Raw genomic sequence first — 24640 nt, 5'->3', positions numbered from 1 at the left:
CTATTTTTTGCGACGAAGGAAGTCGATGAAAGCGTTTTTCACTTCTTTTGTATCGTTTATGTAGAAGAGAAAGACGCTTTTCATCGGCTTCATCGCCTCAGTCGCCTTTACTAAGTCATTAATTTCTTCCATTATTGTTATTACTGATTTTTTCTTTTTTACAGCATCGCTTGACGATGGCCGAGCKCAAGCACGCGACGTAGAAGGAACATCGCCTGGGCTTGGGAGCGGCGACACTTGACAATTGAAAATAGAATGAAAATAGAACAAACAAATAAAAGTGTAAAGAAACATTCCATAAACGTTTTTCATTTTATTATGAATATTGGAATCTACTCCAATGCGCTTAAAACTTACGAACAATGCTATCCTCCACTTATGCGGCGGAACAAACACTTTTAAAACCGCCTACTGTTTGGTGTACCGCCTCATAATGTTTCCACCGACTAGGGGAGTCACCCGATGGGCCAATTTTCTTCTTTTCTTGTCTAAAAATAAAAAAAAAAAAAACATTTAATGTTATATTTTTACCTCACAATATATTACTTACCTGTATTTGTTGGTGAATTTGTGCAATTTCATTTTTATCTCAGTGGACGTATAATCGTGCCCAGCCAAAAGCATTGCACAAGACATTCCCTCGTATATGTGATTATTTTTTCGCGTAGATCGCAGCTCTGGTATTTTTTGTCGGCCTCGGAAGCCTCACTCCACATAATTCGCTTCTTTTTTTGCGTTTCTTAAAATTTTTTTTTTATTTTGTACTTTGATTTGTAATCAACGAAAATTTTTTGTTCTATTTTTATGTCTTCTTTGTTTGTTAGTTTTAAATTCTGAAAGTTTATAGTGTCAAAATTAGCTGCGATTAAACAAATGTCGCAAAATGATGAACATCTCACACAAAATCAGAGTCGCACAGAGAGATGGATCGGTCTCAAATCACTCTGATGAAGTGATTTGGAACTGTTTTTGTATGGCGAAATTTTGATAAATTTTTAAGATTAGTGGGATAATCTACTCAACCGCCGAAATCGTGTGATTAAGTGTCGGTCTGAAAATGGCATAATGTTACTTTAGTGCTAGCGAGTGTAGGTAGAGCTGAAAGGTCTAAACTACTCGAAAGAAATGAAACTAGCAACTATAAAWAAAAACAATTTCTTAAAATAATTTACTATCGAAGCATAAAAATGGAATTATGACTCTTAAAATGATAAACTGAATAATTAGACTTATATTAACTACTTTGGAGCTTGTTGTCGAACTTTCATTTCAAATTCTACAAAATTTTTTACTCCACATTTTTATGAGTGAAAGAATTCTTGCGAAATAAAGTTTTATGCGTGAGGGGACTGCTACTTGTAACTAGTTACCRATTAGTTAGAAAATATAATCTGCAAAGCGCAAATTTTTAGTTATAAATACTTATAATTTGGTAAGAAATTTAATAAATAAATTATAAAAAAAAAAATCCCATTGTCAGTTTAAGGATCGAGTCTTTTATTCTATTTTCCTAATGTGCATATATTTAAGAATACATATTGAAAATGTCATGTCGTTTCGGTGAATATTTTACACGAAAATTTGAAAAATCGTTTCAGAGTGCTAGGAAGTATAAGGCAAACTTTAAACGCATTTTTCTTAAAATAGTTTTTTTTCAAAGTCGGTGACCAACTTGACTCGAAAAGGGCTAAGCCGATGAATCTAAAACACGAGCTTCTGAAATATATATACTTTTTAGTAACTGAACGAAGAATTTTTCTCGCTGATAAATATTCTTTTTAATACAGAATCAAAGTAAAAAAATTTAAATTTTTATTTATTCTTACGATTTGCTTTACTAGATTTGGCATAACCTAACGAAATCGGTTTGGTTTTTCAAATTCAGAGGATCCAGTTCAGAGATATTGTGGTCACCGGAAAATATTTTTTTCGAGAGGAGCTCGCGGMGATCAGATTATAATATGTGTACGAATTTTTGGATCAAAAAAGTTAAAAGTKTTTTCAGAAAAAATTCTGAAAAAGTCAAATTTTTCGGTCTTCTAATTGTATWTAACTCYTTAAGAAATGCAGAAAGAGACATTTTATTCAATAATAAAGAAATATACATTGACCAAATTTAAAGTTATTTGATATTCCGTTATTCATTTTGAAAATATTTAGAGGCTTTTTTCGAAAATGTGTCTGGCGGAGGGGAAGAGTTTTCTGCCTAAATTATTTCATATCTGGAAGAATCAGAAATTGAGTATGAACGCAAAAAAAAACATTTTTTTTTTTGTTGACTAGTGTGATTTGCGATATTAGATTCTATAGATGAGTCTAAGTAGTAAGTGATGGACTGGAAGAAATTTTGATTTTTGACAAAAAAAACGTGTATGTTTGTGAAAAAATTTACACTTCAGAGAACTCCAAAATTAATTACATGGCTCACTTTCTAACATATATACTTGTACATACCTATATGAGTATCACACCAATTAAAAAAGCTCACAAATCTATGCTTATTCGATATATTCTTGCAAATTGTAAAAAGCAAAAAATTATTTTTTAAATTTCACAAGTATTTGGTATTTCTGAAATAATAGTAAGTTTAAAGATAAGTATAGATGAAAAAATARTGGAAAACTTTGATGTTATCTACTTAAAACAAGTTTGCAACAACTGCTATCATAAAGTCTTGGATGATATCACATATATGTATGTATGTATATACAAGTACATATATATGTGAACATAGATAAGCGGTGCTGGGAGAAAATCAGTGGGTGTGATATTATAACGTGTTGTATACAGAATATGTTGTAGGTCTGAGCAGCAGCAGCAGCAACTGCTGCCAAAAACACTGTTAGGCGAAATGGTCGAGCAAAGTGAAATTCAGTTGATAACGGATAGTCACGGTGTTAAGACGTTCTAACCAACCAAAAAGGCTGATAAAATTTTATAAAAMAATTTTCAAAAAGTGAAACTGTTAGAAAAGCGTCAATAATGTTGGATAATGGACGCAACAATTAATAACGTATTAACAAAATGAAGAAGTAAAAAAAATTTAAATTTATTAAGAAAGATGTGAGTTAAAAAAGTTGAAGAAAAAACTAACATCTATTAAAAAAATGAAAATAATAATTTTCTAAAAAAAAAAAAAAATTTTTTTTAACTAAAAAAGGTTACAAAAAATACAAATTATTTCCAAAAAACTAATAATTTGCCCGAAATAAAAAAAGAAAAAATGAAATAAAGTTTCACCAAAATTTAATCAAAATCAAATACAAACCTTCTTGACGCTTGGGTGCAATTAATTTGACGCCACCCACAATAATTGGATTATTGGATAATGGCGTTACAAACAAACATAAATGTCTAATTCTACCGGTGAGAATTTATGGTGGTCTGTGCACGTACATATCTAATGAGTAAAATTAATGGTTTATTGTCTTTGAACGTAAGCTTTACTGCTTCCGAAAGCGATTAAGTGAAGACAACAAAAATTAAAAGATTTGTATATGCGGAAATTACAAGCGCACGTAAGCTAATAAATAAAATTGTCATATAGCTAGCATGTTGGGGGATATTGAAAGCAATTGAAATAAAAATAAGTTTATTTGTCTTGAACCGTAGCTATAATAACGTTCACAGTAACACTTCTTATAACATAAAAGAGTGTAAAAAAATCTTTATCTAGATTTTGGGCTATAGTTGTGCGATCGGAACAATTTTTTCTGAAAATATAACGCTGCCATTCTGTGCCAAATTTTGTGTAGATAACTTGTCAAATAAAAAAGTTTTCCATACAAAGCCTTGAGTTTTATCAATATAATATATGAAAAATTCTTCGTAAAATGTGCTTATGTTTTATAAAAATAATACACGTTCAAATAAACAAATTTTTGAATTAAAGTGCAAGCCGATATTGAATATTTTCGCAAACGCTAAGCACAAAAAGAAAAAAAAAAAATATATAAAAAAAAATCGTCACTTAAAATGCAAAACATCATATCATCAAAATAATCGAAATGGAGTTTTTTTTAATGCTTACGGTGCACAACATCATATGAAATCTATGTAGCATTAAATTTTCTGCTTCCTGTATCAAATATAAGCAATATATAATCAATGTATAGCCATTTTATAATTAAAACTCAAATTGTATTTCAATAAGAGGTTTCTATTATGTCGCTTTTCCTTAGCGTGTAAACTTATAAAAAGTGTTGTTACGTTATTATGCATTTTAGGTGACGATATACATATAGTATAAAGTTATCTCGAAAATTTTGTATAAAAGTGATTATTCATTATATATAAACTCATTATTAATAGCTAACCTCACCTTAAATCAGGAATATCCACCTTAAACACAGGCATGAAAATATCAAATGAAGCTAAGCATAGATAACAGCCGAAAATCGTTGAGAATATACCATAAATATTCACACTTACATGTTAGTGATTAGATTCAGAAAGGCATTGTAGGCAAAGTAGGCGTGTTTATGGTGCTATAGACATGATTAAATCTATTTAAAGAAAGCATTATATTGATTGCATATGCGTTATATTGATATTCCCCAATAAAAAATGGAATCATTTTTGTGATATAAATTTCCACTTAATATTTGGTGGTGAATTGGCTATTTGGTTATTCGTACCCAAATTAATTGAGAACATTAATCATATCGAGTCTTGGAGATACCCTTGCTTTTAAATTTAGACCTAAATATCAACTTCTATATCGTAACGTTCTACTTTCCGGTACAACCCATTTGATATACCAACTTCTTCAAGGTGTGCCATGCACACGTGTATCAAATACCATCARAAATATTATATTTAGTATGCAGAATATCGAGTACATGGTTAAATACAGAAACGTACGCATGAATGAGCGGATAGATAGATATGACCAAACCAATTAGTCCTGTCAATCAAAGCCATTTTGTTATTTGCGAAGTTATTAACATATATATCGATAATTTGAGGTTGTTACTAACAACCGTTAGGTGAGACGTGAAAACGTGTTGAATGTGGCGTTGTGTACACTAATATAATCAATATTAGTGTTACTTTATGAATGGCAAACGCCGAAGGGGTTGGTAAACAGCTGTAGGCCACCACTGCGTATGAGAAACTTTAAATTAATACTATTTCATGCATAAAGTATAAGTATTTATAATACATAAAGAATGTCAAAGGCGGGAAGCAGAACTAAGATGTTAGCAAATATTTTTTTCTCAATTTCTAAAGATATTGCTATGCATAAATGTGGCATACTTTAAGTTCTGAATCTGGAATTAGTTTGATATTTCATGCAAAAAAAAAAAAAAATTTGCCTTACATTTTGATTTCTTATAATATAAAGTGTAATATAGAGTTCTTTAACCTGATTTTGAGCAGTCTGTTGGTATGTCAGCTATATACTTTACTGTTCCAACATCAGCTGTGCGCAGCTTCTTTCGAAGAAAACGACGTGTGCTAAATCTCAGTTCGATTTAAGTGTATATACAAACGAACGAATACATAGGTTATGAACTGTACAAAACAATTTTTTAAAACAAAAAATTACAAAAATTGTGTTTAATAAATATTCCAAGAAATTATACACAATTTATCTAATAAAAGGACTTCCCTTTAAAACGATTTCACTGTTACTTTTTATTGTATAATGATTGAGTATGTAATGAAATCATAAGGCAATACGAATCCAGCACCGCTTCGGCTTTGGTTGCCTAAACAGATACTTCGGTAATCTATATTCGYAGGGATGTTTCGTTTTTGTATTTGAAAGTGAAATAATAAAAAAATGTAAAATACACCACCGGAAGTGCCATTCGTAATATAAAAATTTTTCGCGAAGTTCTTTTTCTGCACGTGTGGCAAATCATATTCGCTTTTATATGTAAACATTTCTGTAAATAGTCATTCGTGTATTTAACTGTATGCGCGCACAGATATATAATTTCCGATTAGCGGTTTTATCAAACACCTTACAGTTTCTTATCTTCTGCTTAATAAGTAGGCGTAAATTAATTTCCTGCAAAAGTGAATATGAAGTGAGATTAAGACGATTATTGTATAATAGCTTTTTAGCGAAACTTTGGCTTACAATAAGTTATGTAAGTAAATATATAACTATATATATGCATATATATATTTATGTATATACATATTATGCAGATAAATATATATATACATCGCGTTTTTATGCACTTTTATATTATCCTTTGTGATTTAACTGCATCTTAAGTAACAGGGCGAACGACGATAAAGCTGCGAATTCGCTTGAATTYGAAAAGTTATCAGAAAGAAATTCGTGGAAGCGAATCAGTTATGGGATTATTAACAAAAGTTAGTAAAAGGTCTTTAACAGCTGCGTATTGCAAGCGAAGTGAAAGCAAAACTTATTAAGTATACCCTTAAGCTGAGTATTAGGTACCTTATTTACGATGAATATTAAACAAAAGAATAAAGTAAAGACTGACAAAGCTTGCGCGAAATAAAAATTACAAACCTCTACTATCTTCTTCTAAATAGGAAACTGAGCCAAACAATGTACATATATATCAACAGTTAATCTAGTTTGCCAAAAACTTGTCATAAAGGTCGACGTGGAGGCTTTAGCGAATTTTTTGCATCGTACAACTGCCAAACAGGCACTAATTAACCAATTAAGGTCAAAATGAAAATCAAATCTAGGAAATGTTTATACCCTGAACAGGGTATATTAAGTTTGTGACGAAGTTTGTAACACCCAGTAGGAATCGTCGGAGACCCTATAAAGTATATATATAAATGATCAGTATGTCGAGCTGAGTCGATTTAGCCATCTGCGGCTGCCTGTCCGTCTGTCTGTATATATACGAACTAGTCCCTCAGTTTTTAAGATATCACTTTGAAATTTTGCAAACGTCAAAACTATACCACTATATCATATAACTGCCATACAAACTGAACTATCGGAATCAAGTTCTTGTATGAAAAACTTTCACATTTCACAATGTATTTTCACTAAAGTTGGCACAGGTTATTTTCAAAATCARCAATGTAATATCCGAAGAAATTGTTTAGATTGGATTATTATAGYATATAGCTGCCGTACAAGCCACACGATTGGAATCAAGGGCTTSTATGGAAAAGTTTCGCATTTGACGTCGTATCGTCACGCAATTTGGGACGGATTACTGCTTAGTCTCCAATATATATAATCTCCAAAAAAAAATGTTCAGAAGGGATTATTATAGCATGTAGCTTCCATACGAACTGAACACATAGTTACTAACAGAAATGCACCTGTGACGGGTATTTAGCGTCGGTGCAACCGAAATTAAAGTTTTTTCTTGTTTTTTAGAATTTTTTTAAATTTAAATGCACCAGTCCGGATCAATTTTTATCATGTGGTTTATATTACAATATACTATTTATAATGCTTATTATTTTTCTATTATTATTGTTGTTATAAACTTATTAAAAAGCAACAGTATAAGGTGGGTTAACTGTCATATCGGCCTGTAAATATTCGACCACACTGCTAGGCAACAAGGATTGCCAAAATATCTGATAATCTCAAGATATCACTGCCTTCGACCTTTTGTAGAGTTATTTATAAATAAAAATTAAGCAAACGGCTCGTAAAATTCGTAAAGGATGCAACTTAAATAAAAAATCTAACTTTCGACAAATATTTTAMTCAACACTCAACATATGTTATAAATAAATTATAAACACTTAGGACAAATAATAATATTTCAAAGTTCATATATTCATATAATTAAAAATATATATATATTTCCTTCTATCCTCACTGTATTTGCAAGATGACACAGGCTTTTCTTGGTAAAGCTTATTTCGTATATTTCAATTTTCAGATATTTTGTATTTTAGAACAGAACAGAATAAGGTATCATAGTTATATAATACTATTCAAGCCTTTAGCCTCAAATTCTATTAAATTTTCTGTAATCTTGAAACAAATCCAAGCTTTCGGAATTTTGAAGAAATTTTTATAGAATTTTCTTGTCTAAGTGCGTAAGTACTACCACTCACAAGCACTACAAACATACTCGCAGGCTCACAAAATGAAATATTTGCATGTTGCRCCTACGCTTGCCTAATAGCGGTAGATAAATGATAATAACAATAATGAAGGGTTTCATCAAAAATTGTTTGGAAATAAACGACAAAAATTGAAAGCGCTTTTATTAAGATTAACGCGTGCGCTGAAAATTTCCAAGTATAGCTTAATATATTGATAAACATTAAATATATTATAAGGACTAAAAATATTAAAAAAATTTGAAAAAAATATATAAACCGACTTAGCAAAAAAATCGTAACCGAATTTAACCTACACTTTTTTTTTAACAACTTTTATTTCTCCGTTATCATAACCCATCTTCTGCCATAAATCATTATACCGTTATAATAAACAAGCACACATACACACAAGGCTCATCACTTCGGTAAATATAATGTTTATATAATATATGTAAGTCAATGACTTAACGGATATACAACTTTTCAAAGTTTTCGGGCATAGAATTTCCGTGAAAGTTGACATGCACGTGACTTAATTGCAATTATGAAGAAAAAGCAAGAAAGAACGTTGACTTCGGTTGCACCGAAGCTAAATACYCTTCACAGGTGTATTTTTGTTAGTAACTATGTGTTCAGTTTGTATGGAAGCTGTATACTATAGTAATTCGTTCTGAACAATTTTTTTTGAGATTATATATATTGGAGACTAAGCAGTAATMCRTSCCAAATTKCGTGASGATACSACGTCAAATGCGAAACTTTTCCATAYAAGCCCTTKATTCCGATCGTTCGGCTTGTACGGCAGCTATATGCTATAGTGAGCCGATCTGAACAATTTCTACTGATATTACATTATTTCTATAAACAATAACTCATACTCAATTTCGTGAAGATAAATCTTCAAATGTAAAAGTTTTCCATACAAGAACTTGATTCCGATCATTCAGTTTGTTTGGCTGCTATATGCTATAGTTGACCGATCTGAACAATTTCTCCGGATAATACATTGTTGCTTTAGAAAATAATCTATACCAAATTTCGTGAATATATCTTTTCCATATAAGAACGTGATTCTGATCGTTCAGTTTGTATGACAGCTATATGTTATAGTGGTCCGATATCGGCAATTCCAACAAATAAGCAGCTTCTTGAAGAGGAAATGACGTTTGCAAAATTTCAAAAACGATATCTTAATAAAAAAACTGAGGGACTAGTTCGTATATATACAGACAGACGGACAGGCAGGCAGGCGGACATGGCTAAATCGACTCAGCTCGACATACTGACTATTTATATATATACTTTATAGGGTCTCCGACGCTTTCTTCTGGGTGTTACAAACTTCGTGACAAGATTAATATACCCTGTTCAGGGTATAACAAAGCAAAAGTTGTCATTGAGAAAGCCGTTACCTCTTTATCGACTCAAACCCGAAATTTTATAAATTGATAAGGCAAATTATTTTTCCTTCAGCAAGTAAATCCCTAATGAGTTTTTGGTAAATGGATAAAGCCAAATGAGGTTGGGCACTGTGTTGCTTATTTGCCATTCAGATAATGTAAAAGATAAATATTTGCATTTGCGAGGTATCAACGGCAGAGCTCCAAAGACTGGCGGCTACATCCAGCAGAAGGAAGGAGGCGTTGGTGGTGGGTGGACGCTGATGCTACCGTATGATTTGGGACTACTCTGACATTAATTTTATTTTATAAAGCATATATGTGTATATAAATTACATGAAGAGCTTGAAAAGGGCGTGACTGTATTTACGAATGTCATTCTCTTCACTATGCATGCCCTACGCTGCAACTCAAGGACAGAACGTTGCTCCCTTGGTGGAACAAGCAGCTTGGATCTTGCAGACGCAAAGTACGSGGGAATATTTGAACTGGGTTAAACTTAATGAAAGCGACTACTTTTGGACCGAATATAAAGATCTTCTCAATGATTTTAAAACGCTGGAGCGTAATTCGCAAATAATGCGCTTTGTCTATCCATGTCATTGTTAAAGGTGATTTTTAGCGTTTGCATGAAGTTCAGTTATGTACGTCACTAGAGAGTGCGAGGAGAGGGGCGGGAAGAAGGTAGAGATAACCCAACTTACTCGAAAGAGTTTAGGCCTAGAAGCATAACTTTCTTTCTTGCTGAAAGTGTTAGAGAAAATCTTGGATGTGCACATTAGGGTCACAGCGCCTCCTAGAAGTTTGTCTAAAGCGCGATATGGCATCTTATAGAAACTCTCGTTGCTATTAGCAATAGCCTGGATAATGGATTTTCACAATCTGCTCGCGTGGTGAATTTTTCTCCAGCAAAATCATTCGCCAAAGACCGGAACGTGTAGAGATCTCTTGGTCCCCGGATTATAAAGTAGATGCATGAGAACTTACCAATAAAACTACCAGATCTTTTGTGCTGATTGATTTTTGCTTTTTATAAGTGGAGCAGATCTTGACGGATTAGGTTAGAATTGAGAATTTGGCCGAAAGGTATCAAATCAGAGAATACCTTCTTGGCTAGCAACCTTTGCTTACTCAGCGTTTCTGCCGGCACAATTCGACAATAACCGTTTTCGCTTGACATTGTGTAAGTTATCACCATCAACATTCCATTTAAGAAATGGATCGATTTCATTGCGATTAAACGAAAACTGTGTCACCGAGGGTTTTTGCGTTGACTTATGCGACACCCATACAATGAACTTCATTTTGTAGCCAGCCTTATCAAATGGCTGCAATGGTTTTTTGGAGTAATATTTAATCGTGGGCAACCGAAAAAATGTTGCATGTTGTTCGAATATTATGAATTCCACTTTTCATCAATATTTTCAATAATTGGATTTCCGGTACGTATTGGCGCATTTCTTGTTTGCAGATGTGTATGTTATTGGATAAATAATGTTTTTTTTACTGTCACTATATTTGTTTTCATTATATTGAAAGCTCTGAACTGAAAATAATATTCATTTCTGGGAAATATGTAAATGTAAGTATTATACAAGCAATTAAAGATTTTCAATTAATTTTAGTCCATATGCATTAGCCATAAATTTCGGTTATCTCTGCTGTATAAATTTAATTTCCTTAATAACAGGAAATTACAAAGAGTTWCGAGTTCATCCTTAAATGTAATTTTTTAAGCCTTACGGAGGATACGCGTATATGACGTTTCAGTTAATTGTCAGATCGGCCCTTCTCATTTAACCGCTTTTTCCCGCTTATTGGGTAGAGTTCGGTTTGGCGAATCCATGRTAAAAGTGATCTGGTATAAAGTTAAAGAGTGTGAGGCAATCAGAGTTTTCAGTCATGTGTTTTTTTAAGAACACCGATTTTCTGAGTCTGATAGCAACATTCGCAGGCATACACCTTGGTTGGAGTGAGCTTTAGTGCGCCACCCATGCTGATGATGCGCCGCCCGTTCAACGCTCTTGAGTTTCTTTGCAAATGTGGTATTTTCTAATGCTTTCCACTACATAAAGACTACATGGAATAAAGTGTGCTTGTTTGTCATAGAGCCAGGGGACCATTTTCGATTTGAGACCCCACCTTTGGGCAATTTGTTACGACGYTGCATAGGAATTTCCCTTTGACCATAAGTGCTACATAGTCTGCRTAGGCAACGATCAGGATCAATAGAATAGGAGAAAGGACTCCACCTTGCGGGGACATATTTACTTCCTAAAACACATATTTTATATGAAATATTCTTAGTGAAAGCAATTACGAGTTACATAATTACTTCAATGGAAAAAGTGAGCATAAAGCATGTGACYTAAAATTCCAGCCTTGGGCATTTTATTATGACATTTTTATTTGAAACTTATGTGAAATAACAAAGCATTCTCCCCGTATCCGGTAGATGGGGAGACACCAACTAAATTTTGCGGAAAAAGCTTGTGTTTACTTGTTGCTTTCGCCGCTTAGTAAAGTATAAACTGTAAATAAATGCAAAMTGCTAAAAGTTTGCAAACGAGAATTGTCAGGGACTTTTTACATTTTCGTACGAAATTCTCTTTCTTTTATATGCACTTACTCAAGGTTTGTGCATAGTGCTGTTGTGATAGTATTTTAAAACGTATCTGACAATAAGTAAATATATAGGGTGTTTTTAGGAGTGCATRTATAATTTTTTCAGAGGAATCACTTTGAAACTAGTTGTCACAGTAAACATATGTACTGCATTTGACATTTTTTATATCTACATTGATGGATTAAAGGGTGAAATAGGAATATGAAGACCCCTGCGGAACAACTCATATCGTGGAACACAAGCAACACAAGGCATTTCATTCAGTTTTTTAGTGGAAGTGTATATGGTGAGCTAACGAAAACGCCTTTACTTCTAAGTAAAAAAAACAAAAGCAACGTAGTAACTTTGTAGGGGTCATCACGGGGCACCTACAACTTTCAAGATCGCAGCTTCAGAAAATGGCAAAGTTGGTTTCGGTGGAATGCAGAGTATCCACGGAGGATGGTGAAACGTTGGTACATTATATTTGCTAATGCTTAGATTTAAGACGGTTGATAGCTTCTACGGCTCCCTATACTCCAACTTAAGAGACATTGGCCAGCTGCTCTCAGGTTTTTCAGCAAACCCAATTCATTTTTTTTCAATTGAAGATGGGGTCAAATTTACTATCGAGACAGGACAGGACTAGATGCAAATAATTCTACACTTTTTGGYGCTTGGACCATGCAATAAGCCACTTAATCATCACTTATACGTAACAATAAATAAGGAAATGGACCTGAAAATTAGGTTCAGCAGTCGAATTTCTGTACTAAGCATCACCAACAAAGCAAATCAAACCAAAAAATTAACATTTCTATTCAATTTCCATTATTATTAAAAACATACTAAGTTCCATGGCTAAGGAAACACCCTGTATCCTTCTCAATTGCACAACCCATACGAAACTCATTTCATTTGAAACTGTGTACATATACATACATATTTAATTACATTTTTAGAACGCATTTTATTGTATAATGAGAATTAAAATTGGCTTTCATATGCATTGGCCAAAACATATGGAAGTCATTACATCGCAGAGAGCCATTACAATTTTAAGTGCATATCTAAGCATTTATAAAAGCTTATACGTCTGCACGTAAACTTACAAATGAAAACTGTAACCAAAAGCAAAGACAAAGAGAAATTTAAATTTATAAAATACACTCTTAGGAAGTCTCTGTTATATTTACTGTGAAAATTATAAAAATGACTTCAAATGAATTGAAATATTTCAATTTAATAATGCCTTCAAAGCATTTTGCCCAAAAAATGTTTARCACAATTTCAAAATAATTGTAAGTTCTGCAATTTTATTAAAGCATATCAAACAGCCGAGGGTGTTTGACGTTGTCAATGAATAAAATTAAATATTTGTTAAGCGCGTCTACCATTTGGGTTTGGCCGAAAGAAGGAATATGCAAAAAACTCGAAAAGTCGGATTATTTAAAAGCCGTAAAGTGTCCGTAGGAATGGGTATGTTTGTTGGGCGTTGTAGAGACTGTTGTCAGCAAAGCTGGTGAATGTTGTGTCTGATGTGGTTGCGGAGCAGTGCGTTGATGTGAGAATTGCTGTGTGCCAGTGGTATGCTGGTGTGGMGGAATGCCGAGGATTGTTTGGATTGTATGGATGACGTTGTCGAGGAGTGTCAYATTAAACTACTGAAACAAGTGCAACAAAGGAGCTGAAGCTTATCCACGATAGCCAACCAATACGTATTCAAATGAAGTGTGGGGCAATACTTGCGGTTACCGGCTCAGGATTTTAGGTATTTAGGATTTTTAGAATTTTTAGAACTAAGCACAACACTTTCATTCCCCGGTTGTGAAGTTTGGTTTCAATTTCGAAATCTTCATATTCACTGACGGATCAAAGGGTGTAGTAKGAATAGCTGCGGGCGTTTTATGTAGTAATCCACTAAATGACGACAATGTAGTTTTTCAGGGCGATATTATGCGCAAAACTGAAGCTGCCCAGTGGACATCTTCTTCTTCTTTACTCTTYCAACAGAGTGGCAGTGTGCTCACCCATTCTGTCGACATGACCTAGCCAGCGTAGCTRCTGTCTTTTAATTCGCTGAACTATATCAATGTCGTCATATAGCTCATACAACTCATCGTTCCATCGACTGCTATATTCGCCGTGGCCAACGCGCAAAGAGCCATAAATATTTCGCAAAACCTTTGTCTTGAAAACTTCTAACGTCGACTCATCAGATGTTGTCATCGTTCATGCCTCTGCACCAAACAGCAGGACGGGAATAATGAATGACTTATAGAGTTTTGTTTTTGTTCGTCGAGAGAGGACTTTACTTTTCATTTGCATACACAGTTCGAAGTAGGACCTGATGATATTGATGATTGTTGTTGCTATTAATTGTGGTTCCAAGATAGACGAAATTGTCTACGTCTCCAGACTTATGGCTGCCAACAGTGACGTGAGGGCAAAGGCGCGAGAGCGACACTCTTTGTTTGATGACGGGAGATACTTTGTCTTGAACTTGTTCACTGCCAGACCCATTTGCTTCGCTTTCTTATCCAGTCTGGAGAAAGCAGAACTAACGCCGCGGTATTGACGCCAATGGTATCGATGTTATCGGCGTATGCAGAAATTGTGCACTCTTATAGAAGATAGTACTTTCCTTATTTAGTTCTGGAGCTCGAAGTATTCTCTCCAGCAGGAGGTTGAAGAAACCGCACGAAAAGGAATCGCCTTGTCTGAACCTTCGTTTGGTATCAAACGGCCCGGAGTGGTCCTTACCGATCCTGATGGAGCTTTTTGTATTCCTCAACGTCCGTTTAGATATTCCAGGTCTAAAGCCACACTAGAAAGGACCAATCAGTTTGTTGAAAGTTGGCTTTAATCTTCCACGCAATGCGTTCGATAGAACCTGATGTTGAGGAGAATTATTCCACATTAGTTTGCGCAGATAGTGGAGTYTCCCTTTTTGTGGATTCTGGTCTAACTGCGTTAGGTTATGCAAGACACCTGTAACTGAACATTAAGTAACACGTTTAATATCATCTGGSTACCCGCTCAGATGGTAATAGAAGGAGATGACAAAGCAGAAGATTTGGGTCGCTCGGTAGCAGTTGTGGCACAATTCCCCTAAGCTACTCCAGACCATTTAGCTTTCTGAAGAGTTTTTTGAAGCAATTGACTCTAGAGGAACACCGCAAGAACACTCTCAACAAAGGTTCTTTTGGGGTAGTGTTGATGATGGCTTCTACTCGTATGCAAAAAAAAAAAAAATCTTGCCTTAAGAAAATGAGAAAATTAGATTCATTGAAATGCAGAACGTGAGGCTCCCAACATACCAACTTGGAATACATTGGAAAACTGTGATGAAAARGAAGTAGGACTTGATGACTAGACGCGTCCTTTTATTTATCCGCAGAATTCTAGTAAATAAGAATAACGAAGTACTTGGGCTTTAACAAAGAGAAATATCKTATGTGCTGTAACCGACATGGCAATGATCACCACTTTTAGATTCCATAAAATCAGCCGAGAATGCTTAAATTGTTAAATGCACAGATTTTAGGTTAACTATTTGATGGATGGGCCAACAACGACSAAGAATTATTTAACTTCTTCAAATTTAACTAATTCAAATGATCAGTGAAGCTGTCAAAAGCAACCGTTAGGTAAGCGAAACCATCTCATGTTCGTTATATGCTAAGAGCTCATATCTACATATGTACATATAGCATTCGTGCCTGAGGCTTGTGATTTTTCTTGGAATGACTTTGCAGAACTGAATCTAGCTGTGAAAATAATAGACTTTTCATGCACAGCTAAGTATCTGTGCTACTTCATTGTTGCGTAAGCTGGATTTATCTCATCGTACTAAATGCAATTTCTGTGAACGATTACGCAAAACTGTGATTTAATTATTTCGATTATTTGCAATAGCAAGCAATATATTTCCATTCTTATGTATTTGCGATTGTTGTAAACTGGATTTAATGATTATTTGTGCCTTGGGAAGCCGTTGTTTGTTGCACATAATAACAAAGAGCTAATTAATTAGTTAGCAAAGGAGAACAACGATTAATGAGTTCCATTTGTGGCTATTGGAGGGAATTTGTGCCAAGATATGCTGTCTTCTGTGTGCAATCTGCGTGGAAGTAATTGCTTACATTACACTTCGACATTTAGGTATGTTTGAATATATATTCAGTTACGCAAATAGTTGAATTGTAGTTGAATACCATTGCTGCAGCCAAATGAGCCATGCACTGGTCAGTTGCTCGGCCTTATAATTTATCAAATTTGTACACTCGTTGAAGTGGTGAACTTTTGCAGTAATTCTTTAGCTCGAGTCCATCTTCTTACATCACTGTATTAATGAAGAGAATTTAATAATATTTAAGATTATATTTGGTTATGTTTGGCAACTGCCAATATACTCACAAAGACTAATCTAATTAAGTTGATAGCCTTTTTAGGCTCTGTGAGAAATTCGTTCACGGCTGTATGCGATACTTTTGCCGATTTGCCATTTAACTGCATTATTTGCAAATTAGTCAATGTGTTTAGAATATATGCATATTTAAAAAAACAAAAAAATGTGGTGCTACTATAATTGGTTTAAATGAAACATGCCTTAAAATAATATATGTTAAGAATATTAATACTATTACATATTTTTAATTAAAACAAATTATTCTTCAAAATTAAATTACAGATAAAGTTCGTATCATTGAAAAAATAAAAAAAGGAAATTTTTTAAAGACTTCTTCATAACAACTTGACTTATAGCACTATGGATGAATTTCCCGTCTTACAAATACCTGATGATGAAGTACTCGAAGAGGAGGAATTCGGTAAGTTAACTTTGAATTATATTCCACTAAATATGTATATATATAAATCGAAATTTTAATTATATAATAAGGCTACAGAATGAATGATTCTGCTGGTTATGGAATATGTCTTTAGATCACTGAACAACTTCACTTGCTTAAGCTTTTCAAAGCAAATATAAAATCGAACTTAGGTAGAGGATAATGGTAGTGGAAATTTACTAATAAGAACCTAAAGCAGTGGCTAACTTAATTTACCATCCGATCAAATTTGAACCGGACTGACAATAAATAGCCCACAACATAGGTTACTTTTCAGCCAATACAAATATACCAAGAATTAATATAATTTTTCTAACACTTGACTTTTAGTATAAACTGATTAACATCGTAAACAGTCTGAATCAATTTTGATCATATGATATTCATGGCTGAAATGTAACCAGATATAAAATCGAACTCAGGAAACTTACTAATAATAACCTAAAGCAGTGACTATCTTAATTTACCATCCGATCAAATTTAACCYGGACTGAAAAATAATRGCYCTAAAAAAATTCTGAGTCTTATTCTAACTTATAATCCTTACGATCTTGGCTAAACAATTTTAAATTCACATTTCATTAACTTATGAACCAATAAGACATCTCTCTCTTAAGGTGATTGCATAATCTTAGAAAGTGACCCGCTATAAAAGCGTTTGATAAAAGAACTATAGTTTGAAGTTTTAAAAAAACACTTACCACACTCAAAATCTTTTTCGGTCGTAAATATATCAGCTCGATTTTTGTGATCTTGGATTAAATTACTTAGAATGCCGTTACTGAAATACTCGTTCGAAGTATATCGCTTAAGCAATGAATTTAAAAAGTGTTCTATGTTATTTTCAAAATATGTTTGCAATAGATCGATTTCCTTATTAATAAATTTAAAATCTTATATAAAATTTCTTATACTACTTGCAGAACGTCTATACTCCGCTCCTATTGAAATTGTCATAATACTCTCCATATTTTACGGCGGCATCAGTATTTTAGCAATCATTGGCAACTCATTAGTCATTTGGGTGGTAATAACGGCCCGACAAATGCGTACCGTCACCAATACATACATAGCAAACTTGGCTGTTGCCGATGTCATCATTGGACTCTTTTGTATACCGTTTCAGGTGAGTACATGGAGCAATTAAACACATGCATCGCCACATATATSCGAGAAGTACCTTTGGTCAAGGTTCGCATACTGTTGAGAAAGCATAATATTTGCGTAGTCATGCAAGCGAAGCCAATTTGAACTATGTTTCTGAATATATAGGGTGCTCTTTTAGTTCTATAATTTTGTTTTGAGAAGTTTAAGGTTATTATTCTAATGGAAATCGATATTCTACCGATATTTATAGACTGTAAAAACAATGTTAAATATTTTATTTTATATAAACTAATATAATTTAAATCTTTTCAGTTTCAAGCAGCTCTTTTACAGCGTTGGAACTTACCCTGGTTTATGTGTGCCTTTTGTCCTTTCGTGCAAACTTTGAGCGTAAATGTTTCCGTTTTTACATTGACCGCCATTGCGATTGATCGACATCGTGCTATCATCAATCCTTTAAGGTAAGAAATTGGGAAAAGGGGTTTCCTCGGATAAAAAAAAAAAAATGTTTTACAACATTTTGCTTCATATAAAAAATGAACYATTTTATTAGAACTTTTTATTGTTACAAACGCACACTAGTAGCAAAGAAATTTTGAAATTTTTGGAAAAAATTATTTAAAACTGGGCCATTGTGACGCCATTTCCGGTGAACCCTCCGAAAAAAAGATTGGCATTGACAGGATAATTCCTTAAAGGATCATCTGAAGTGAAAAATACGTGTTTTAGTTAAAATCTTAACTTAGAATTTGGGCAAAGACCAACAACGTGAAATTTAGATTTTTTGCCAGACATTTTTACAAAGAAAATGAAAATTTCAATACATTTTTTTTAAATAGTTGTAATCGAAAAAAGATCCTTTCAAGTCTCTAAGAAATATACCTCAAATTTTTGTCCATAAATAATATTTAATATGCGATATACTTTATGTGGAAAAGAATTTATGGTGTGAACAGAAATCATTATACCATACTTAAATAAAAATTTTATTATCGCCTTCAAAATATGCTCCTTTTGATACAATATAAGCATGCCAACRCTTAGTCCAATTTTCCCTACAATTGTTATTAGCCTTGACTGTGATGGCCTCAGTGTGAATGAGTTATTGGCTTCAATGGTTTTATGCTGCGTTTCCCGATGCTGGCTCAGTGGTCATAGCGCGTCAAATCTATTGAACACCGTGGCTGAGTGATGATTTTTGTTTCGTGTCTGGCCAAAAAATCAATCATGATCACGATTCCATTTTGGTGTGAGTGCAGTATTGACACGCTTCGTACCGAAAATATTCTAAAATACCAAAGGCGATCTATATGAAGTGTTGAGAGCATCTCTCCTCTCATTGATGCCAACAAGACATTTTTCCAACACTGTTTCTTAAATTTTTCCGATAYTAATGTCRTTGGCAGAATTAAATTTKTTTATGGYAAAAATCAACAGTCAAACCTCTCGTGAACGTAAACAAATAACTGCCAAGCGGTCACTAATTAGAGCACTTCATATAAACATAGTAAAAGGTCTTACCGATCTGGGAAAAGTTTTTTGTTGATAAGTTTTACATGCGAGCAGTTTATATGGACAAGTCCGGGTTGAATGTGATCACATAATGTACTACTTTAAAATGCCTCCATCGTATGTTCATGAGTGTTATAAACTTCATGGTTTACATTCGGTGTTTAAAAACTTTATTTACTAAAAGACATATAATATATGAAGTCCATGGCATTAAAATCCTCATTTCTACCACTGAAGTGAGGGGCATCATATTAAGATCGCAATTTATTTTCTTTAGATACCTCCTTTTATGCTTGATTTGTCCATTGGGTCTCAAAGAATTTTAATCGACTTAAAATGAGTTTAAAGTGACATGGTGATTTAATTTTGCTATTTAAAATACGTAAATTTTAAAATAATAAAATATTTGATTTATTTTCTGCTTCGGAAAACACTTTTTAATTTTTCTTCTTCGCTGCGAAATTTAAAAATTATATTAAAATACTTGCAGTGAACTTTTACTTTAATATAAATGCTAATTTTTATAGATTTCTCCTATTTAATTTAATATCGAATTTATTTGGATGAGAAAACTGTTAATCGAATTCCGAACAGAAAAGCAAAAACTTTTATTAAGTTTTTGCGTCACAAGTGTTTAGCGTTTTAATTTTTTCTCTCTACTTTTCCACTTGCAGAGCACGTCCTTCGAAGTATATTTCGAAATTTATTCTAGTTGGCATTTGGTTATCAGCATTCATATTCGCTAGCCCAATAGCTGTCGCATTTCGCGTGGAAGTGATGCATGAACGTTACAGAGGTAAGTTGCAAATAGTTATATATTATATATATACTATATATGTATCTGTTTAGTGTATATATATTGATATATCGTCACCTAAAGTRCAAAATAACGTAACATAAATTTTCATAAGTTCACAGGCGATGGACAAACGATATAACAGAAGCACTTACATTAAGAAAAAATTAAGTTTTGGTTATAAAATGGTTATATGTGACCTGGTCAACGAAAAGGGGGCTTAGGTGTCAAAAAATCAATTTTCACTTTTTAGTTGATTCGAATGGAAGGTGAGATGCTTTTTTTTTAACAGATAATTCCCAGAAAACTAGCTTTCGCACGTTAGCTCCCTTTTCGTAGACCAAGTCACATATATTGGTTATATCTGACAGTAGCAGCTGAAAATTTTATGCTACATAATATGTAATATGATGTAGCGAATCGTAAGCAATAAAAACTAAATATTGATTTGTTTGATGATACGTTGTTTTGCATTTTAAGTAATGATATGTACGTATATATAATAAAAAAACTTTTACGAAACTTTTGTGTTTATTTGTAATTTGCACAAAYATCTTTTATTTGCTCTATAAAATGTTTATGCAAAATCCCATAAATAAAGAGGATGGTGTCATCTACAATGTGACACGACCCTTCTGTACGAATGTCAATCTCTCGGATGAACAACTGAAGGCTTACCGTTATGCGCTTGTTGTCGTACAATACTGTGTRCCCTGCTGTGTCATTTCCTTCGTCTATGTACAAATGGCTGTGAAATTGTGGCTGACCGAAACGCCGGGCAACGCCGAGGATACAAGAGACATGGCGTTAATGCGAAACAAGAAGAAAGTGAGTTGAACAATAATTAAAATCACGTCATGTATTTGCGCATTGTGCGGTTTCTGTGGTTTGCGGATATCTGAATGTTGACCAGGMGGAAACTTAACCTCTAATTAAGCTGTTTATTCGCAATACACAAATACCTGYATGGCATTGTGGTGGCGAAGCTTCGCTCCTAATTATGCTATTTTTCTAAGAATTCGCCTTCGGCTAAGCAAACAATAATTCATAAGCAGCAACTGGATATTTTGTGCTCAATTACAGCACTCATTTTGCGTTTTTTTTTTTGTTTTGTTTTACTTTGACATGAAATATTTCTGATATGTAAGTGTAATTGTGTTAGTGCGCATATATTATTCTGCGGTTGACAAGGAAAAGGGTCACATAATATGCATCTGTTTCTTCATTATTRTTACGGTTATTATATATGTAACTCTTATTTCTTATAATTCTTATAATATATCATATATCTCTTCTATCAGGTCATAAAAATGCTCATTGTTGTTGTGATTGTGTTCGGCATCTGCTGGCTACCCTTGCAGTTATATAATGTGCTATATGTGACTATACCAGAAATTAATGAATACCATTTTATCAGCATAATATGGTTTTGCTGCGATTGGCTGGCGATGAGCAATAGCTGCTACAATCCCTTCATTTACGGAATTTACAATGTGAGTTTTACGAACGCATATACATAAATGTGTATATATAATTTTATAGCAAATTTGTGGTATTGGTTGTGGTTTAAGATAAAAGTAGCAATTATCGTTAACTGCGACTGCATCGTAGCGCTAATAGCCTGCGCAAATAAAAAAATTTTAGACGGTTTGCATGGCAGCTATACGTCATTGTAGGCCGATCTAAAAAAAAAATTCAAATATTATAGTGTTGTCTTGGATAATAATTTAAGCGAAATTTCGTGAAGATAACTCCTCCAATATAAAAAATTTCATACAAAAAATTTAATTTTGATGGTTAATTCTGTTTGACAGCTATATGTGAGCCCATATGAACAATTTCTTTAGATTTGATAGTATTATCTCAGAAAATAATGTGTGCTAAATTTAAAAAGATATCTCGTCAAATAAAAAAGTTTTCCGTATAAGCAGTATTTAATTCGCAGAACTCATAAGACAAAACGCAGATTACCGTGGCGTATACGCAACATTAACTCTCATCGCGATATTAACTTTCACTTCATGCAAATTGAGCTTTAGAGCTGCCATTATAGAGTATCCATTTGCATGCGTGCTTACCATTTTCGCTGTAAGTAATTAACACTGCGTTGCATGGCTTCATCAGATACATTGACGCAGGTGCTGGATTATAGCGGACATAAAGATATTTTCATGTTGGCAAATCGCACCATCCCATTATTAATTGAAGGTGAAAAACCCTGAAAGGTTCCGGGCTGCAAATGCGCTCAGGTGAAAATATTTTATATTTTGGTAAAATTAGGAAGTGTTTCGCAATGCCTGTCGAACTAAAGTCGTCAAAGTAGTAATTGCAAACTCGTGACAAAGCGGTGATGTTAAAGGGGTTAGGTTCTAAGTCCTTGCGTCAGCTGTGCTGAGCTATGACTATGCATATTTTCGAAATTAAATTTAAATGTAGATAATGTTTCCGCTATCATATTGAGCATTCTCTTSCCTTAGTATGAAGTTTAGGAAGAAACAAAATTTAGAACGATTTATTATATCTTATTATTATTATTTTTAAAGTTTCTAAAAATATTTGCCGATATACATACGTATAGAGTTTTTGGGAATAATTACGAACGATTGGTACTCGTTCCTAAATAATCAACTCTTACATTATTYGACGAAACCGTGTATGCATTACAAGCACACTTAGCATCTTTGGCGTTTTAAGCGTTAAAAACTACCGTTATATGAACAAAATATTACATTAATTTTTCTTGCTTTTTTCTACTTTCGGCAATTCTTAAAGTGTCTAAAAATTTGCCTACCGCTCAATTTCATTTACAACCCCTTCCATGTATTCATCTAATTCACATTGTTACCTCTAAATTGCAGGAGAAATTCAAACGTGAATTCAATAAACGTTTCAATTTGTGCTTTTGCAAATTTCGCACCAACAACGATGCCCACGAGCGCACCTTGTCTATGCATACGAGAGCCACCTCACTGCGCTCAAACTTTGCCAACTCGTCAATGCGTATACGTAACAATTTATATGCCGAAGCGACTGCTGGACAACACAAATCAGATATATACTACACATATCGTTATGCCAATATGCGACCGGGTCGGAATGGCAGTAACGCGACAGCGCACAATATCATTGCTTTGCCTCGTAAGACAATGCAAACGTATGATTACAGCAAAACTAATACCGAGTTGCATAATGCCGCTGCTGCGGCCAATAGTCAGAGTGTGCCGCAATGGCGGCGCAACAATTTCAAGCCACTGTATCCGGATGTAATTGAATGTGAAGATGACTTGGACACGCTGATGCACTCGACACCCACATCAGAGGAGCCGAATTCCAGCTCGGCGGGCAGTAATAAGGTGAATGTGAGTGCCGGACCAGGTTTCATATTCAAAACCACTGGGAAAAGTAAGTACCGCAGTGTGCGTGTAAAGCTAGACAAACACATTTTTGTTAAACTGTATTTTTGTTTTGTTTTTCCTTTTCATTGCCCCTCCAGGATAGCTGGGARCTTTGCCATGCTAACACAGTTACGTAGAAACCATGTTCAATTGTGCAGTGGAAATGGACCCAAGCAACAATTAAGCGTAAGGCACGCACATTTGGGCAACGGCAAGTCAAAGTCTTCGGCTTATTTGACCTAAGCTTCTTTTGGGAATGCATGTGCTTTGTGCCCACTTTGGCTATTGTTGCTKTAAATTTGCCGATTTTGACAATAAACCCCCAGTATCGAAGTGTGTTGCATATGAGACCGCCAGTGTTGACTCGTGCAAGCAATGTAAATAACATTTGCTTTTTATATGTGAAATATAAATGTTCGTTTGTAATGCTAAGATGTTCAATTCTAAATTTTCAGAACCACCCAAACAAAGTCTGATGCGTAGAAATCATGTCATCTGCCATGTTACTGACGAACCCGCCGTGGCTTTTGAGCAGCAATTAGAAATTCGGCAGAATTTATAAGCAATTACTAATGATTCATGATGTGCTATACTATAATAGTTGAATTTCAAGTTTATATGCATGACATACATACCTATCTATATGTGGTTTTGTGTGTTTTTTCAAATCGGATTTGTTATTTCAAAAATGACAAGTGTTTTTTGAGTTAAAACAATTTTCAAGTGTGATAATACCAATTAGAATTCTCAAAGTAAAATAAAAAATTAATCTAAATTAAGACTTAAACAAAATATTTGTTAATATAAATGCATATTTTGAATGACACAGGAAAGGTAAGTAAGTTTCATTAACTCTATTTAATATAAAATTTTATAAAGTTAATCAGGTCTGTAAATATTGTATACATAAACTTTTTGATATTTTTTTTTCAGAAAATCTTAAAAATATTATG

General features: G+C 33.7%; 1 protein-coding gene and 1 pseudogene across 1 annotated transcript; one reads left to right on the top strand and one right to left on the bottom strand.

Moving 5' to 3' along the window:
• Window positions 1-10723, bottom strand: LOC108967072 (annotated as a pseudogene).
• Window positions 3284-24381, top strand: LOC108967270 (neuropeptide Y receptor type 1). The gene is made up of 10 exons (XM_018930577.1): window positions 3284-3366; window positions 16718-16856; window positions 17801-18003; window positions 18297-18445; window positions 20171-20292; window positions 20894-21120; window positions 21594-21785; window positions 23151-23694; window positions 23786-24064; window positions 24143-24381. Exons 2-9 carry the CDS (start codon window positions 16796-16798, stop codon window positions 23788-23790), a joined length of 1503 nt encoding a protein of 500 aa, XP_018786122.1. The 5' UTR covers window positions 3284-3366; window positions 16718-16795; the 3' UTR covers window positions 23791-24064; window positions 24143-24381.
• Window positions 24382-24640: the final 259 nt, after the last annotated feature.

Source organism: Bactrocera latifrons, unplaced genomic scaffold (assembly GCF_001853355.1).
Source record: "Bactrocera latifrons isolate USDA-ARS-PBARC rearing strain unplaced genomic scaffold, ASM185335v1 scaffold_100, whole genome shotgun sequence".
Lineage (NCBI taxonomy): Eukaryota > Metazoa > Arthropoda > Insecta > Diptera > Tephritidae > Bactrocera > Bactrocera latifrons.
This window is presented reverse-complemented; position numbering and strand designations above follow the sequence as displayed.